The 19,261-nt window shown below is 34.8% G+C and overlaps 1 protein-coding gene across 1 annotated transcript in view; it reads right to left on the reverse strand.

The window, feature by feature from the left end:
- Positions 1-19,261, reverse strand: part of LOC106877076 (uncharacterized) — a 262,423-nt gene that overhangs the window by 28,849 nt on the left and 214,313 nt on the right. The window contains exons 22-28 of the mRNA XM_052973794.1: positions 13,277-13,428; positions 10,688-11,900; positions 8,975-9,213; positions 7,208-7,395; positions 6,438-6,634; positions 4,690-4,803; positions 497-715 (exon numbers count right to left, since the gene is read on the reverse strand). Of these exons, the coding sequence (XP_052829754.1) occupies positions 497-715; positions 4,690-4,803; positions 6,438-6,634; positions 7,208-7,395; positions 8,975-9,213; positions 10,688-11,900; positions 13,277-13,428 (2,322 nt within the window). The remainder of the gene's footprint in view (positions 1-496; positions 716-4,689; positions 4,804-6,437; positions 6,635-7,207; positions 7,396-8,974; positions 9,214-10,687; positions 11,901-13,276; positions 13,429-19,261) is intronic.

Below are 19,261 nucleotides of genomic sequence, written 5' to 3' on the forward strand. Positions count from 1 at the left end.
AATCGCTGCTTTCAGTTTCGGATACAGAAATATCTGATTTATTATCGTTCACCACGTGCTTTTGTAGCTCATTCATTCTTTTCTTCGATATCTCCATATCTTCTGTTGAAAAACCTTCAAATTCGGAATCACTGCTTGATAGCATGAAACTCCTCTCCAAAGTTGAAAAAAATTAACGCCGCAAAAAATGTGGAAAAAAATCTTCCAAAATTCACTGAGTTCAAATATCATGCCAAACAATGTCGGATACAATAACTCAACTGTTTGCAAAGTGAAATCAGGTGTTTTAACGAATGTACTAATGAGATTTGGGTTCAAATATACATTTAAATAACAATGGGTACTCTCGGCTGGCTACGGCCGGGTTGGTCTTATGAACCAAAAAATTTTTCGGACGGCTATGGCCGGGTTAGTAACAAAAGGGTTAAATAATGATGAACAATGTGGAACAAAATCATAGAAAAAGCAACGCAAGTGAAAAATAATGTAAATGTACCATGAAGAGCAATGTTCTTTTCTTGTCCTGATGATACATATTTCCCAGATTTCTTAGTTTGTTGTACAAATTCCTCTGTTTGTTGCTGAGGCTTTTCAGTCTTATCCAGTTGTTCATCAGCATGTGCCGAAATCTTGAATTTGGTCGACTGTCCAGATTTATAATAACCAGGAGCCTCAGGCAGAGGCCAGCTACATGCTCCACCATGACCACCACTTTCTAAAAAAGAAAGTTAAATTATTTAAAAAAAAACCCAAAAACTATGAACATTCATAATGCACAAACTTTTTAGTAAGTCAAAAAAGATTTATCAAAAAATTTGGTAGGTTAAAAGTAAAAGTCTAAACTACCATATTTATTTGCATATATTATACATATTTTTCCAGATTTTATAACCCAAATATCAGAAGTGTGCATTATACATGAGAACTTATTGTTACCCATTTTCCGAGCTCTAGTGCATGGCCATTATTAGGACTGTATGACTGGAAGTAAGTTTTTTCTATGATAGTGAGAATATATCTTTTATCTTGTATTTTTTCTTGTTTTAGTCATTAGACTGCAGCCATATTAGGGCATCACCTTGAAGAACTTTTAGTTGGATGAACTGATCCCAGAACTTATTTTTAAAGTCTGCTACTTATTCTATCGGTCCCTTTTACTGAACTGCTTAAGTCACTAGTTGTCAAGCAGTGGAGGAGAAACACAGACATAAAGACACACACACACACACACAATGGGCTTCTATAAATTTCCGTCTACCAAATGCACTCACAAGGCTTTGGTTGGCAGCTATAAGAGGACACTTGTCTTAGGTGCCACACAGTGGGACTGAAACTGGAAACATGTGGTTAGGAATGTTCATTATATGTCTTCTTTGAAGATGGTATCACTCTGACTAAATACAGCATTTCTAGATATGAAGTAATCAGAAAACAGAATTGAAACTGTACCAATGAAACTCTGAATTTCTATGTGGAAAAAAAAACAAAAAAACTCAATAAATAGATGCTAATCTACATACAATGTCAACACAATTGCTGTCTTGTGAAATCATATTGAAAACACGGATGGCACATTTAAATGTTTTTTACTTCCTGATAATTTAAAATCCACAGCTTCAATTTATTTTAGACTCTACACTGGTTTCAGTCATTGGAGAACGGTGTGCTGAGGTACCTTCTTGAAAGATTTTAGTCAATCATTTTTTTATACCTTGATTTCTATTTGCTGAACTAAGATATGGGAAAAAAAGCACAGAGCATTATTTTCCAATAATGTTCAAAAAAGACAAACATAGAAACAGACACATAAACGCACACACACATATGTATGTATGTATGCATGCATGCATAAGTTACAGAATACTTCAAGGACTGAGAGTTTTGTGTGGTGGCACTTATCACCAAACTGATGTGTGTAGGCATACATATACACAGAGCAGACATCTGATGTTCAAGAAGGTCTGAAGACTATTTAAAATTTAAAATTTAAAAAAAAAAAAAAAAAAAAAGAATAAAATATCAAAATATGTTTTATGAAAATCCTTTTTTATGAGGAAACACAGCTATATGTACATCATTGCACAAATTGCAAAAGGAACTATCCATTTCTCATCACTTGAACTGCACTATTGGCATGTATGTTGCTCTGTCTCTCATTCTATCAATTCCAGCTTACCCAAGGATCCAGTTTTGTCCTCCAGCTTGCTTCCTTCTAAACATGCATAACTTGCCACTACATCCAACAACACCTACCCTTATGCAGACAACACTAGTGTTCATGATACGTAACATTCCACAACCATGCTTTATGCATTCATAATCTTGACATCATATGCCACACACACACTGACATCATGAACATGCTGCTATACTGGTCTCTGATTCTTGGAGCAACATCTGGCATCCTCAGTCTACTCATCTCTCTTCCTTTCATTACATTAATCCCAATACCCAGTCCTTTCTTCCAGGAAAGTCAGCACTCTGGAATTCAGATTTTGCTCATATCATTCCTGTTGGTATTAACTTACAGAGATTCAATTGAACATTAATGGCCTCAATCTCACTGGTCTAGGAGGACCATGGGCACTACCACTTCAAATCCAGAGAATGAAACAAGAAAAAAGAAAGAAAAGAAGCTGGGTAGTTAAATTAAATATAAACTTGCTTAATTTTATACTTATCAAAATGAAATTGATTTTCTAGAAAAAATAGGATTATATTATTTTCACAACATTGACTTTACTGTAGGAGCAATCTTACAATACATACAGATAAAGTACAAAGGTTACATGTGAATATGTTTTTTTTTATCTTGAATAGAGTGCATGAACGTTTTTAATATATTTTAGAAAGCAATTATAACATGAGATATATTTTCTGGTATTTTATGTCTGCAATTATATAAGATGTGTTTATAAAACTAATTTGTTATATATATTTACAACGTCATTGTTAGGAATCTTAGTGCTATGCAGAAATCATATACCATTGTGTAAAATGTTATCATATACATGTATTTACAAAGATAAAATCACATATATGTAACCACATTGTTACACACAGCACTGTCAACATCTGACAATCAAGTATAGAAAACCATTATTTTATCAGCTATGCTTGCAACTGGCATATTATATTAGACATCATTATAAAGATGTATATATATAATTCAAATTGGATTTAAAAATAAAAATATTTCTTTTTCTCAAATATGAAATACTGCTATAGTGATCATGATTGTAATTAATGACATTAGCTACTAACGTTATACTTTATCTGATCATTTGAATTTAACCAAGTTTTATCCAGGTGTTATCACAAAGTCCAACAAACCAAACACTTTTTAGTAAGGTGGTTAAATAATTATTGCAAGCAGAAGCCTGCAAACTTAAGCCACTTCTATGCTGAGCAATTCTGACAACAGACGATTTTTATTGCTAATGAGAAAGAGTCCATGTGTTCACTGAATGTTTTAGAAATTGTAGTCCTCTCAAACCATACACTACTACCTTAAAAAACAAAACAAAACACACTGAATATCAGACAGTGATAAACTGTGTCTGGAAAAAAAAAAATTATGAGATGGTTCTAATTTGAATGACTTTGAGCATAGGCTGGGTCAAGGCTGACATGGGGTTAAACAACTTGAAGAAATAGATGTAAAATAATGGCTTCAAATTTTGGCACAAGGCCAACAATTTGGGGGAAGAGGGTTAGTCGATTACATTGACTCCAGTGCTCAACTGGTATTTATTTTATTGACCCTGAAAGGATGAAAAGCAAAGTAGAATTTGAGCTCAGAATGTGAAGATGGACAAAATGCCACCAAGCATTTTACCCAGTATGCTAACAATTCTGCCAGCTCACTGTCATATAAATGTAAAATATTAACTAAAATTTATGTTTTAAATTTTAATGACATAGTAGAAGGGTAGCTACTGTGTGGGCGAGGGATCTAGACAAGGAAGAAACAACTCCTACTAAAGTAGGAAGCAGTACATTGTAATAATGAATTCTCAAATCAGTCACATGGTCCAAGTGGCTGCAACAAAGTGAGTCTTACTCAAAGCACACAGGAAAGTTTAAGAATCTCTTTAGATTGTTTAAACTACCTTTGACAAGATCAAGAGAGAATCATTATTTTGATACAACCTGAAAGATATTGCAGGAGACTATATGAAAATAAGTGATGATACGCTGTCTATATTATATTAAAGTTTTGTATACAGCTCAGAAAATACTTTTATCACATATTATAATCCAACTACCCAATATACGATGCTGTCGGCGAAAAGGAGAAAAGTATACATTCATGCAGACACACATGTTGCTCATTTTTGTCATGAATAAGGTAGATACACATTAAAGTAAAGAAACACACATATATTTGTACAGTGAGGCATACTGATCTAACATATAACCAATGTTGAAAACTTCATGTGTTTGGTTACAATAATACTGTTTAAATTCTATTTTTACAACAAAATTTTTTACATTTATTATGCAATTTCTGATGACCTGATGATGTAATTTGCTTATTAGATATTACCTTGTATGAGAGATTTTATTGTTAGTAAAATACATATAAGAATATATTGAATAAATGTAAAAAATTAACTCCACTGATATGAGTGTGCCTATGTGCATAGGCGTACTAAAGTGAGTACACTTTAATGGTGTGATACTAACTTTTAGGTTCCAATTTTTCTTTCATCACTGCAGAAGATGCTGGTGGCCAAGAAACCATGGCACTAGATGTGTTGACCTTGTGATCTGGTTCCATATTTCCTTTGACTGAAGCTTCTACAAAGATAATAACAACAACAACAAAAATAATCAGGAGAGGCATCTTCCAAAGGGATTACCTGTCCCCACTATCTTTGTACTGTGCATGATACCACTAATACTATTCTGAGGAAAGCAAAAGCTGGGTATGTATTCAAAAGCTGCCAACAAAAAGTCAACCACTTGTTATTCATGGATGACCTCAAACTTTATGGTAAGGATGAATCCCAAGTCAGTTTCCTTGTTGATATGGTGTATACTTTCAGTACTGATATCAAGATAGAGTTTGGACTGAAAAAGTGTGGTGTGTTAGTCTTGATGAGAGGCAAAATTAAATGTATGGACAGGCTATTGATACCATCAGGGGAGGTTATGAAGCAGATAGAGGAGATGGACTATAAGTACTTGGGGATATTGGAAATGAATAAACTGATGGAGAAAGAAATGACAGAAAAATTTAAGGTGGAGTACCTGCACAGGCTGAGACTGACCCTTAATTTAAAATTAAATGGACGGAATAAGACTGAAGCTATCAACACCTGGGCAGTTTCAATCCTTTAATATGGAGCAGGGGTAATCACATGGACAGTAGATGAACTAAACAGCTTAGACAGAAAGATAAAGAAGTTGCTGAATAGATATGGAATACTCCACCCAAAAAGTGACACAGACAGACTGTATGTATCAAGAAAAAGAGGGGAAGAGGACTGATTGGATGTGAACATAGCATTAGAGCAGAAGAAAACAATATAGCATGGTATGTAAAAACTGCCACAGAACCACTATTATTGGAAGTAAGAAGGTCAGGCTTGTGTCAGATGGAGGATTGCAAAGATAAAGCACTGTACAAGCACTTGAGAATGAATGAAACTGAAAATAGGTGGATAAAGAAAAGAATGCATGGACAATTTCACAAGGATGTTGAAGATAAGGTAGGCAGAGAAAAAAGATGGCTATGGATGACTTAAGGTGATTTAAAACCAGAAACGGAGGCTCTAATCTGTGCTGCCCAAGAGCAAGCACTATGTGCGAAGGATCCTGAAATGGGTAATGTTGCATCCAACTTTCGACTAATAATGTGTCATCTGCTAATATGGAAACTATTGTCAGCTGTTTTGGCTGGTGAACTGTATAGATACTTAGAAAAATGTGGGCTGCTACCAATTGAACAGAAAGGGTGCCAAAAGAGGAGCTGGGGAACAAAAGATCAGCTGTTAATTGATAATCTAATTATCAGGAACTGTGATAAAAAGAAATAATAAGTTATTATTAACATAATCAAAATAGTAATGACTGCAATGAAATAATGGTCTAAGCATGTAGTCAGGAAAAACAGGAATGTATGATGTCATGCCAGAAATTATGGTCTTATATAAGGAAACTAGGATAAGTGAGTGATAGTGGTGTGATAGATAGAAAGGTAGGAGAATAATCTTTTATGATCAGAGATGACAAAAACCGGAGAAGAAAGAAAAAGAGGGAGGAAAAAAAGCAAGAGGAACAGACAGGCAGACAAAGAAAGTAAGAGGAAAATGAGTAGAGAAAATAAGTTTTGAGAAGAGCATGTAAATGAGGGTAAGAGTCTGTGGTTTTGTCAAGGAAATTAGAGTCAATGTTGCAACAAAGAGATAAGAAAAAACAAAACAATTTACGACATTCATCCATTGTGTTAACAGGTTGAACAACAGGATCAACAGGTTCAGCAAGGCTAACAGGTTGAAGAGCCCAAGGTGGTGGTGCTGGAATTACCCATTGCATTTCATCACTAGGAATGCCAGGCATATTTGATAAAAAGGATTCAAGTTCTGGAGGTGAATCTAACATGTCACCAATGTTACTGAGAAATTCCCTGCAAAAGAAGAACATGAATGGGATTATCATAAGTGATTTTGCGGTCAACCAAAGAAATTGCAAAGACAATGACAAATTCAAAATTAAAGAACATCTATTTAAACTGATTTCTATGAAAAAGTTATGGAAGGATACCACATTGTGAACAAATTCTAATATAATATTGCTCAAGTAACTTTTTTCTATTAAATGTGACAGAAGTGATTAGTAGTTTCACCTGTGTGCCATCATTAACATTTAATATTTGAAGCTACAAGACTAATTAAATACTTTTACTTCCATTTTAAGGACTAGCCAGCCATATATGCCATGTTCACATAATATTTTATTCAAAAGATCCTGGACTGAAGGTTTAAAAGACATACAACTTCTAACCAGCTAATTGTTGTGCCTCTATCTAGAACAATATTTTTACATGCAATAATTATTGACATTATCATAATTATCATCATTAATGTTATTCTTTGTTTATTGACTTTGATATTTGTTTTTTCTTAAATGTATAACTACAAGGGTTCATGTTCTACAGTTGATCCTCCTAAATTTTTCATAAATGAAATTTGAAACTTACTTCAAACTTAAATAGCAAAGGTGGTCATTGCTGCTGAAATATCTAGCTATATGAGAGTTTAAATTCTTGAAATTTAAATAATTTTCTTGAACATAAAACATATTGTCATTTATGATGCAGGTTTCATTTTGAAGGACATAAATATTTGGATTGGGTATGAAAGTATACCACACTTCAAGTTCTTGCACCTACAAAAACAGAAAAATAAGAAAATATTGAGGTAAAGCAAGGGACTACTGAAACATGATTTTTTTTTATTGGTAATGCTGAAAACATATAACATTCTCATAGGTAGCTTTACCACATAACTATAACATTACATTAAGTAACCCTACAAGCATAGATACTAACATTATAATGATGTACACATAAACATATAAATGAAAAAGAATATGTTTACTAAGAAGTATAACAGAACAAGTCAGAATAATAATGAAAAACAAGAAAAAGAATAATGCAATAATAGAGAATAACATAGAAAAAGCTTCAAATTAATATACATCAACTATATAAATGCGAGTGTATGTGTATTTAGTCCCAAAAGGCTCTAAAACGGTGCATCTTTGAGAAAAATGAATTTGATTTTCGAAATCTGTGTCCCAAAGCGAAGGTCATCCATAAATAATAATCCTTTCTACTATAGGCACAAGGCCTGAAATTGTGGGGGAGGGGACTAGTTGATTACATTGACCCCAGTGTTTACTGGTACTTATTTCATCGACTCCAAAAAGATGAAAGGCAAAGTCAACTCTGGTAGAGTTTGAACTCAGAATGTAAAGAAGGACAAAATGCTTCTAGCATTTTGCCTGCTGTGCTAATGATTCTGCCAGCTTGCAGCCTTAATCCATAAATAATAATAAATATATTTGCTACAAGAAATAGCTCAACTTTTAGATCAACAACTCCCCTACTCCCTATCAGTCACTGTCAATCTCTATCTCTCTATATATATCACACACACACTTATGCATGGCTTCATTTTGTCTAAAGCTTTTTATGTTCACTTTCATTTTATCACAGCTATCACATACAAATTTTGTTTTCTGATTGGGTAAAAATAATCAAACTTTAAAACACTGTAACATTTTTCTAAAATATTTCAGGAATCACAAACTCAGATTCACCATGAAAGAGTATGTCAATTTAACAAATTTGAAAATTTTCACATGATTAAAAAAATTTTTAATCTGTGACAGTAATAAAAAAGATCTCTCTCTGTCTATCTCTTTCATTTTCCTAATGGTAAACTCTCTCCATCTCTCTCTATATTTACTACACTCTCTTTCATTTTCTATGTTCATGCTAAGTGTGTGTGTATGCATGTGTGTAAGGATTTCATTAGGGTTAAGGTAATTTAAAAAAGGTATGTAAAGATTAGAGAGGGAAGTTTGAAAAAATCCATAAATTTTCAAAAGTTGTTTTCTTTTTTACCAAAAAGGCATCTCCAATTGTTTTTAAGTGTGTAGTGCAAAACAAAAAGAAAAAAAAATTGGACAAAATTGGTCTAGAAGGATGGAGATGTCATAAATTTTCAAAAATTTGAAAAATCCCAATCAAAATGAAGAAAATCCAATTTATGAGGATGAGCTATTCTGAAAGCCAGGAAAGGCATTCTACTGTGAAAATTGCCCAGCAATGACAGGATATTCAGTTAATTTCATATATATGCAAATAGAGAAAGGAATTCCATTCTACATGCACACACACACACACACACACGTTCTTACAAACACATGGTAACAGTTGAAGTGAAACAGATGAACTAACCCGAGAAAATTTCCAGTGGCCAATTGTGTCATGAAAACTCAACTGTTTCCATTTCTCATAGATTTCTGGGAAAGAATTGTAAAGGTAACATTGGATGGGATAAATAATTTGATGCATGTAATTTTGCAGCTCATAGCAAGGTTTGAACAATTCTGTTTTGATGTCCTCTTTAATGCAATTGCTCAGAAAACCAATCTTAAACAAATCATAAAAGTGTTGGATATATTTTCTCTTCTCATCTAAAAAAAACAAAAACAAATTAAATGTAATTAACGTGAAAGTATAGAAATGCATTTTAGTCATATTGTTAAAGAGTCTCCATGACTCATTGAGCAACAGAACTTGGGTTAGCAACTATAAAACAGACATAAGCTATGTATAAAAGGGCAAGGTTGACTTCATATGTAAAAAGCAATACAAAAGTACTGAACTTAATTTAATAGTCTGCAATTTTTTCAAATATTGCAATCATTCAAACAAGCACAAACTAGGTTGTGTGGTTAAGAAGTTTGCTTCCCAACTACATAGTTCTGGCAACTTGGGCAAGTGTCTTCTACTATAGTCAGACTGACTAAAGTTTAGTGAGTGGATTTGGTAGATGGAAACTGAAAAAACTTAGTGAGTAGATTTGGTAGATGGAAACTGAAAGAAGCCTGTTGTAGATGTATGTGTCTCCTTGTCTTGACATCACATAATAGTTGTAAATGAATGGCACTGTCATGCAAGCAAAATCATTCATATCCTTTATTCTGTGAAAACATGTCTGGCCATGAGGAAATATTACCTTGCATGGAAAGAGGTGAGGTTTGGCAACAAGAAGAACATCTGACCATAGAAAATTTGCCTTGATTAATTCTGTCCAACCCATGCAAGCATGGAAAAGTGGATGTTAAAATGATGATGATGATGATGATGCTGCAATCACTCAAACAGATTATGAATATATTCACCCAGTCGTTTCTTCTAACTTTGAGATATTATGGACATTAATCCACTACATTATACTAATAATGTTGGTTAATAATTCAAAGAATGACAGGTGTAGCCATGAAAAGTCGTTAAATGATGTAACTTAGAAAATAAATTTTATATAAGGCATTGTAAGAGGCATAACAGTCAAATCATTAATCTGTTCCACAGTAAACTACTGAATCACAACTATCACAAACTTTGGTCTGATGTTCATTATACTCAAAGCTTAGATACTATTAAGTTTAAGATTTTGTGGTCATGACTACATTCAAGTTGAGATACTTCAAGTTGTATCTAAATTGAAGTTGAGCATCATCTTTGCTCAGTTGTCCCTTACACATATAATGTAGATGGCAAAACCACCAAACACATGAAACTAATATCTAAATTTTGACAAGATCTTTCAGATTAACAAATTTGCAGAATGGACCAATCTTATGGTACTGATGTTTTCAGTGATATGGTTTTGGCCTTCAGTTTTATTAAACTGAGTGGATGTGAAATTACACAAACATTGCTGATTTGTATTCAAGCATATAGCATGATATTCAACAAGATATAAAATAGTTCCAGGTGCTTCTTCCATGTCTATTAAATGCCTACAATAACATAAGAATGTCTAATCATACAACAATGCATTGCATTTCAGCAAAGTACTTATATATAGAAATGGGAAATGGGATTGTAAGAGCTTTTGCTAAGCTCTCAGCACAGTCACACATCAGCTATTTGAAAACTCACCAGTAATTTTTCTTTTTTTCTTGTTGACAGTTTCATATTCCAAATCAATGAAGTTGAGTTTATCCTTAAACATTTTCTCATACACCTTGTTGTCTGCAATAACTGGAAAATCTTGTAAACTGACCAGTTTATTTTTCTCAGTTGGAAATATATTCTCACCTTGGAGTATTTCAAAAAGTTTTCTTTTCTGCTGTTCTATAATTTCCAAGAGTTCTGGTTTCTTTGACATATTACATAATTGTATTTTCTCTCCTATCAAAAAAAATAGTTCCATCATGTTTTGCAAACCATCTTCATCCAAGTATGATAAAACTTGAATAAGCTCCCCATAATCTTGCAGATGGGGGAATCTAGATATCCGAACTGTATCAAAGAAAAACTCTTCTAAGTCCTGGTAGAAATTTTGAATCCCACTCTTCAGGCTACAGTTTTTCTTGTATGTTTTAAGCAAGTCCTTGTGTTTCTCAATTAATCCTGTGCTATCATTCCACCAGATTTCTTCTCTTTTGTACATTTGGCCCACCACATAGTCACATTTTAAGTTGCTATTACTACTGGGTACAAAGATCACAGGTTTATGTAGGAAAATATTCTTCACTTCATCATTGGTGAGGTGTTTTGACAAATAAGTGTAAATAGATTTCATATGTTTCAGTGATCCACAGAATTCAACTTTGTCAGAGTCATTGGAACGTTCTCCCCACTTGATAAGAAGACTGCTGATGTGTTGGGGATTGGTACTAGTCTTAATACTGAGAAATTTACAGAAAGAGGCACTAAATAATTTAATCCTTGAATAAGAAGCAGTATGACCAAGCAAGTGCTTTAGATTATCTGAGTTCAGATACAAGCTGTTAGACACCTGCTCAGAAAATCTCTTGCTAACTTTTACAGTGCCATTATTGTTTTCAAGTTTTAATTCTTCTGCTGGTAACCAAGGTAATGTTTGTAAATTTATAGCAAAAGAGGTAGGTATTTCTTTGAGGATATGGTCATCATTTGACTTGACAGTTGTTGTGGTATATTTAGAATATTCTGCATCCCAAAGCCCATCAATTATCTGGCAGAGAACATCCATCTGTTTGGAGAATGTTTCCACATTTCTATTCTGATTTACTAAGGATTCAAATTCCTGGCATGCTAGATCAACAATCACATAATCCCCAGAATAGGCTGGCCAAGTTTCATATAATGGTTTCCATGGCAACTGATCCTAAAAGATAACAAATATTTATGAGGTTAATGATTTATTGCAACACTAAAAAGTAGTTACAAATGCTTACAGTGAGTAGCATTACTATTGTATTACTATTGGGATATTTTTCATTTTTGTAAAAATAAATTGTAACAAAAGTTAACATATATATCTATCTACATAAACATGTATCATTTTTCTGAAAATTTGTCGATTATTTTCCTATTAACTATTTTTGCTTTTCATTATATTTTATTTTGTTCTAAATTATCTGGTACACTATGCAGTTTCTTGTGAAGGGGTGTAAAATACAGATTCATACTGATGTAGTTAAAATATAGTTCTATATGGAAACAGTTAAAGTATAGTAACCACAGGAAAGTACTTAAACATAGTTTCAGAGAGATGAAATAAAATATTATTTCATAGAGGTGGATAAAATATAGCTTCATATCAATGTGCTAAAAAAACAAAAATTCATCTGAAAGTAGTTAAAACAAAGTTTCATACAGAATTTCTTAAAATATACTTTTAAAGAGAAGTAGTAAAAATACCATTTGATAAGGATAGTTTGATAGGGAATTAGTAAGTAGTGAAAATATATTTTTCAAGGGAAGTAGTTAAACATAAGTTTCTTGAAGTTACTCGAGATAAATCCAGTAGGACAACTAGTGGAGCTTTGAGGAGTCTTACAAGTTTACTTATCACTGCTTAGCACTCTCCCTCTGTAATTTACTTACAGTGAGCTACTGCACCGTACTGCCAGTCACCGTATGGCAACTGGAGAACCAGTCTCTTCAATCAGCTCGCAGTGCCGCCTACCTGGTGTCCATGACCAAAGAGGAGATAACTACTCCAAAATGCTTGCATCTCACAGTCTGGGTAGGTAGCGCTGAGAGGTACACAATTATCAACAAACAGGATATATTTTCCATGACAAAACGCAGTGAGTAGCTTCTTCACCGGTTTGAATGTGCCTCAAGCATATTCGGATTGATAACATTACAATACTTCTTTGTATCCCATCTACTCTTACAATGTCTCCCACCTATCTTTTTGTTTTGTTTGGGGAGCTGCTACTTTCAACTTTTTCTCTCCAATTCTTAGATTCCTCCTCATTTATCTTATGCCCAATACTTTTGGCCTTTTTACATTACCTCTTCCTAGATCTTCCCCTTTCACTTTTCACATCACTTATTCCATTTCAATTCCTTTATCATTTATTTGCCAAAAGTCTAAGTCAAAAAACTCCCACCTCCTTTCTTTTCTTAATCTCATATAAAGGACAAAAGCAAGAAACAGATTCTACACTCTTTGCAACTAGTTAACTAAGCAAACTTTCCTATGGACTTTCTAATCAAACAAACAAATAAATAAAGAGAAATGCCACTGACTTTATTGTCCTGATTGATCTTTATTGTGGTCTCTGTGATGTTGAGCAAGTCAGTGACCTTCAGTTTGCAGAAAAATTCATGCCAGGATAGTTTTTCAGAACTCTGAGTGGCTCCTTGCAAGTAAATATCAGTAAGAAGGACCCAATCATAACCTACAAAAGAAATATATTTAGAGACTAAACTGCTTACATTGAGGGGTCGGACATATGTACATTTATGGGATTGTGTAAATGTCGCTAAAGATATATGCATTAATTTATACAACATAAACATACATATACACAGACTGAACCAGGCATACAAGATGCCACCCTTCCCGTGCATGCATGAAAATTTTTGCATTAGTCGACAGCTTCAGTTCCCAGCTGTTCCACCTCGAATACAGACATGTAGTGTGTACTCACTGGATTTTCATTTTCATGCAAGATAATGCATCAAGCAGAGACCATAAACCCATGTCTCATCACTTGTGATGATGCTCTTTATGAACTCTGAGTCATGGTTTGTACAGTCCAACATGTACAGAGCAATTTCCATGCAGAGTTGTTCCTGCTGCTCTGCCAGGACCTTGGAGGTGAATTTCGTTGACACTCTCTGCATGCACAAATCCTCTGTTGGAATGGAATGCACTGATCTTGAGCTTATTCTCATATAGTGAACAATTTTCTGGATTGTTATACAACAATCTTCCATGACTACTCACCAAAGCTTCCCAACTGGATCCTCGTTTTGGCTTGTGGAAGGCCTGCCTGAGGATGCCTCACTTTCCACTTTCCATGTTTGAAGTGGTTGTGCCACTCCTTGATCCGAGTTTTGTCCATGGCACCATTGCCAAAAGTCTACTGAAGCTTATGGATGGTTTGAGCTTGAGTATCACCAAAACAGGAAGCCCAATGTATATATATGTGTGTGAGTATCTATGTGCCTGTATTTGTCCACCCACTACTGCTTGACAACCACTCTTGTGTTTATGTAACTGAGTGGTCCAACATGATACCAACAGAATAAGTACCAGGTTTAAAAAACCGCTGAGACTGATTCTTTTGACTAAAAATTTTTCGAGGCAGTGACCCTGCATGGCCACTGTGTAAGGACTGAAACAAGTAAAAGATAAAGGATAAAATATACACTCTTCAGTACTGAATACGAAATAAACCAGAATCAGCAATAAAACAAACATGCAAATTGACTAAAAACTCATTTCTTGTCTAAATCTGTGGGACTACAAGGAAAGCTTAAAACCCTTTGAATAGGCAAGTATTTGATCTTTGCTGCACAGAACAGTACTTCAGAAGAAAATATGTTGATAGTATGTCTGCTGGCTGTGGTTGGGAGGTAAGCAGTAAAATTTCTGCTATCCTCTGCCTTTCAGTTTGACTTTTCAATCTGTTTTTCACACTCCCTGCTGGAATAGAACAACAGAATACAAAGAAAATAATTTCATTCCTTTTCCAATGATTGAGAGCAAGCATTAAAAAATTCTGGTTTCCTTTGCCTTTCTTTCATTGACCTCCCACTCCTTTGTTTTTTTGTCTTTCATGCTCTCTGCTCAAAGGGAAGAGGAAAGCAATTAATTCATTGCTTTTTCTTTTTTCATGAAGCAAACAAGATCTTTTTCTAATTACACTTCTTAAATAATATCGATTGTTTACAATTTATACTAAAAAATGAGAGAATGGGAAATACAAAAATATATCACAAGTACAATGAGGGTAGTGAAAATTAATAATAATTAATTTTATGTTACACAGAAATGATTTATCCTGGACTAAAAAGGCTTGCATACTTACACCCTTCGTGCCTGATGTTTATGTGTGTGTATACATAGTTTAATATCAACAAATGAGAAAAACGTGCACAATATGTTGTAGAGGATATGGTTTGTTATTAAAACAAAGCTCTCAGATTCAGTTTTAATTAAAAAAAAAAAACTGTATTTATACATCTATGTGTGCATAAGCATGTGCCAGTAGGTATGTGTGTATGTATGAAATTATCTTTTCCCAACATTTGTTCCTTTCTCTCTATCATCCTTTCATTTTTTCTCTCCTTTCCTCCTACAATTACACTTTAGTGGGACAAAAATGAATAAAAGGAGGAGGCATGGAAGTGCTATTATAAAAAGTTACTAAATGTGGAAAATACATGGGAGAAAGAGAGTCTTCCTAATGTGGAAGGAATTACCACTGGAATGCTTAAAATATATGGTGGTGTAGGATATGGCCCAGTCACTCATACAGTTAATCAGGTTGTGCAGGAAGGCATCATACCTAAAGGTTGGTGTAGCAGCTCATAGATCAACTGTTACAAAGGTGAAGGAAATGCCTAAGAAAGAATTACAGAGGTATCAAATTACGGGAACATGTTATGAAATTCACTGAAAAAATCATAGCCCAGTTAATTAGATGAGATGCAGTTTAGTTTTGATGCTCTCTTTATCATTTGGCAAGTACAGGAGAAGTATTTAGTACAAAGTAAACCACTTTGACCTCATGAAAGACTTTCACAGGGTCCTCAATCCCTCATCTGGTGGTTGCTATTACAGCTAAGAGTAGATGAATGGCTAGTGAGAGCCATTCAAGCCATGTACAGGGATGCTGTGAACAAAGTGAGAGTTAACAATGAGTACAGCAACAAATTTAGTGTGCAGGTAGGAATTCACCAGTTGCCTCTTATTTATCATAGACCTCCAGGCTATAATGGAGGAATTTAAGACTGGATGACAACGAGAACTCATCTATGCTGATGGCCTTGTTCATATGGTTAAAAGTGTAGAAGAATTAGAATTAAAATTCCAACTATGAAATCAAAACCTGGAATAAAAGGAGCTTTAAGTTAATTTAGCAAAGGCTAAAATTCTAATTACCAGGAAAACAGGGTGTAGGTAGAAATTTTGTATGGTTTGCTCAGTGCAAACTATGAATACATAAGAGGTGCTGTAGAATCACAGGAAGGTTAGCAGAGAAAATAGAATCTGTTTTGTGGCAGATATGCAGGAGCAATAAATAATAAGAGCACACAAAAAATAGATGTTCTGAAATGCCCAGAAGGCTCCATAGAAGTAATAAATAGTTTCTGATATCTTCAGTGGAGGAGAATGCTCTGAAAGTATAGTTACTACAATATGAATTACCTGGAAAAGTTTAGAGAACTTTTACCTCTGTTGGTAGTAAAAGGCCTCTCTCTCAAAATGAAACAGAACTGCATGATGCCTTTGTAGGAACAATGCTACATGGCTGTAAAACTAGGGTTGTGAATGTAGAAGACATGCAGAGACATGTATGGTCTGATGGATGTGCAATTTCAATGTGCATGTGCAACAAAATACAAATGTGTTGAGAGACAAATTGGGCATAAGAGGTATCAGATGAGGTACATAAGGGAGGAGAAAAGACTGTCCTGGCAGTCTATACCTAGCTCAGTTGAGGGGATCTTCTCTTATAAGTAATTGCAAATCTCACTGGTGTCACATGAAGAGCACCCAGTAAATTCTTTTAAGTGGTTTGCATTAAGAGGAATATCCAGCTGTAGAAATCATGCCAAAGCAGACATAGAATCTGGCAGAGACCTCTTGGCTTGTCTGTTTGAGTAACTTTCAATGCCAAAGTTTGGTACAAGGCCTTCTAGAATTTTCCAGATGTATATCACTGCATATCTCTCCAGCCTTTGTTCCAGGGAGAAGAGTTTTAATTCTTTCAGTCTTTCCCAGTAGCTGATACATTGCATCAAGATGATTTTCTTAGTGTAGCTTTGTTGGATTGCTTTAAGTTCCGCTCTGGATTTTTTATTGTATGGTGACCATAGTCAGGAGCAATAGTCTAAGCAGCTGGGAATGTATGTCCTCCAAAGTATCATCAATGTCTCCTTTACTCTTGTTTTGAAAGTTCAGAGGATCCATCCAGCCATCCGTATGCATTTTTTTTTATCAAATTGGTAATATGCACTTGGAAAGATGCATCATTGCTCATGTCAATGCCCAGGTCACGCACTGACCTCCTGGGCCAGTGTATCCTGTCTGCATATCATTTAGCTTTGTCTGCCGGTAGTGTAGGGTCTGGAATTTTCCTGCATTAAACTGCATGTTGTTGTCCTCAGCCCATCTGTAAATTGAGTCCAACTCCCGTTGCAGATGTGCAATATTTCCAGGATTTTGTATTGTCTGAAAGATTTTTGTGTCATCTGCATAGCTAGCAAGGGTGGCTTTCTGAGCAACTGAGGGCATGTCCGAGAGGGCCACTATGAACAGCAGTGGCCCCAAGACAGTGCCCTGTGGAACACCACTTGCTATTTGTGTTTCCTTGGAAGTGACTCTATTGGCCACTACTGCCTGACGTCTATCCTTTACAAAGTTGTGCAGCCATTCTCCAAGTTTTCCACATATGCCAAGGTCATGCAGTTTGTGACATATACCATGGTCAACTTTATCAAAGGCTTTTGCAAAGTTGTGATATATCACATCCACTCTCGAGTCATTCAGCAGCTGTTTTAACACCCAGTCATAGTGTTGCAGGAACTGTGTCAGACAGCTTTTACCTAGACGAAATCCATGCTGGGTGTCAGTAAGCAAGTCATTTTCTTCTAGGAACATGATTAGTTTCTTGCGGACTATTTGTTCCATGACTTTACTGACATGTGAGGTCAGAGAGATAGGCTCTGCTTCCTCCCTTATGGATAGGGCATATTATCCCTTCCTTCAGTTTGTCTGGGAGCTTACCATTTGCATAGAAGCTCTGGAAGAGAAGCTGCAGTGATTTTTTAAGGGCTCGCTTGCATGATTTGAATAGGACTGTTGGAAACACATCAGGGTCAGCCGCTGAGTTTGTGCCAACCTTATTTATGGCCAGTATTACATCTTCTTCAATGTTTATGTACTCATTTTTTTTAAACCTCCTTGGTTTTAGGTAATGTGGCAAAGAATTCTGCTGGTTTGTTCACTTGCCTGTGTTCCAGTGGTGTAATGAACACACTTGGGAACTGTTCGTTCAGTATTTCATTTACCCTCATGGGGTTTCCTGTGAGAGAGCCATCATTTTGCAAGAGGGGCCCTATCTTGTAGCATACCGAGGCCGTTTCTTTGGCGAACTTAAAGAAAGCTCTAAGATTTGGCTTGATATTTTCTATAACCCAAGCTTCTTTATTTGCTCTCTTCTTTTCATGAGACTGATGCAGACGTTTCTCAATCTCCAATAGCATTCTCTCCAGACGAGGCTTCTCGCCACGTTTGGGATGCTTGGTCAGGCAGTTCACAATCTTTGTGCATTGTCTCATAAGAATCTTCCTTTCTCTTGGGATCTTGTTTTTGTGTATGTTGCCCTTGCACAATGGGACAGATTTGTAACATATGGCTTGTATTATGGACATGAAATATTTGTTTCATGTCAATGTCCGGTGTGGAGAGACATTTATGCCAATCCACTTTGAGGATCTCTTTCTCAATCAGCTTCCAATTTGTTTGTGAAAGTTTAGTTTGGAGAGATTTTGGGTGCTTTGTATAGGCTGTGTTTGCAGGAGCTTTTGGTCCATACATAGACAGCTCTATTATATTGCGATCCGAAATCAGCGTCAGTGTCACTTTAACATTATGGATAATGTAAATATTGTTTGTCAAATATCCAGTATATTATTTACCCTGGTTGGTTGCAGCACAGTTTGCTCCATGAAAGAGACATTGGTAAGGTGGAGCAGGGACTCTGGCTGTGCTTGCTGTTGGTGTGTCATTCCTGGGAGAATCTGGCTCCCAGTCCATCTCATGTTTGGAAAATTAAAGTCATATATATATATATACACACACACAAATATATAAATATATGTACATATATATATATACATATCAATATATGTACATATATATATATACATATATATATATACATATCAATATATGTACATATATATATATACATATAAATATGTATATACATATAAATATGTATATACATATAAATATGTATATACATATAAATATGTATATACATATAAATATAT

This window comes from Octopus bimaculoides, chromosome 17 (assembly GCF_001194135.2).
Source record: "Octopus bimaculoides isolate UCB-OBI-ISO-001 chromosome 17, ASM119413v2, whole genome shotgun sequence".
In the NCBI taxonomy this organism is placed as follows: domain Eukaryota; kingdom Metazoa; phylum Mollusca; class Cephalopoda; order Octopoda; family Octopodidae; genus Octopus; species Octopus bimaculoides.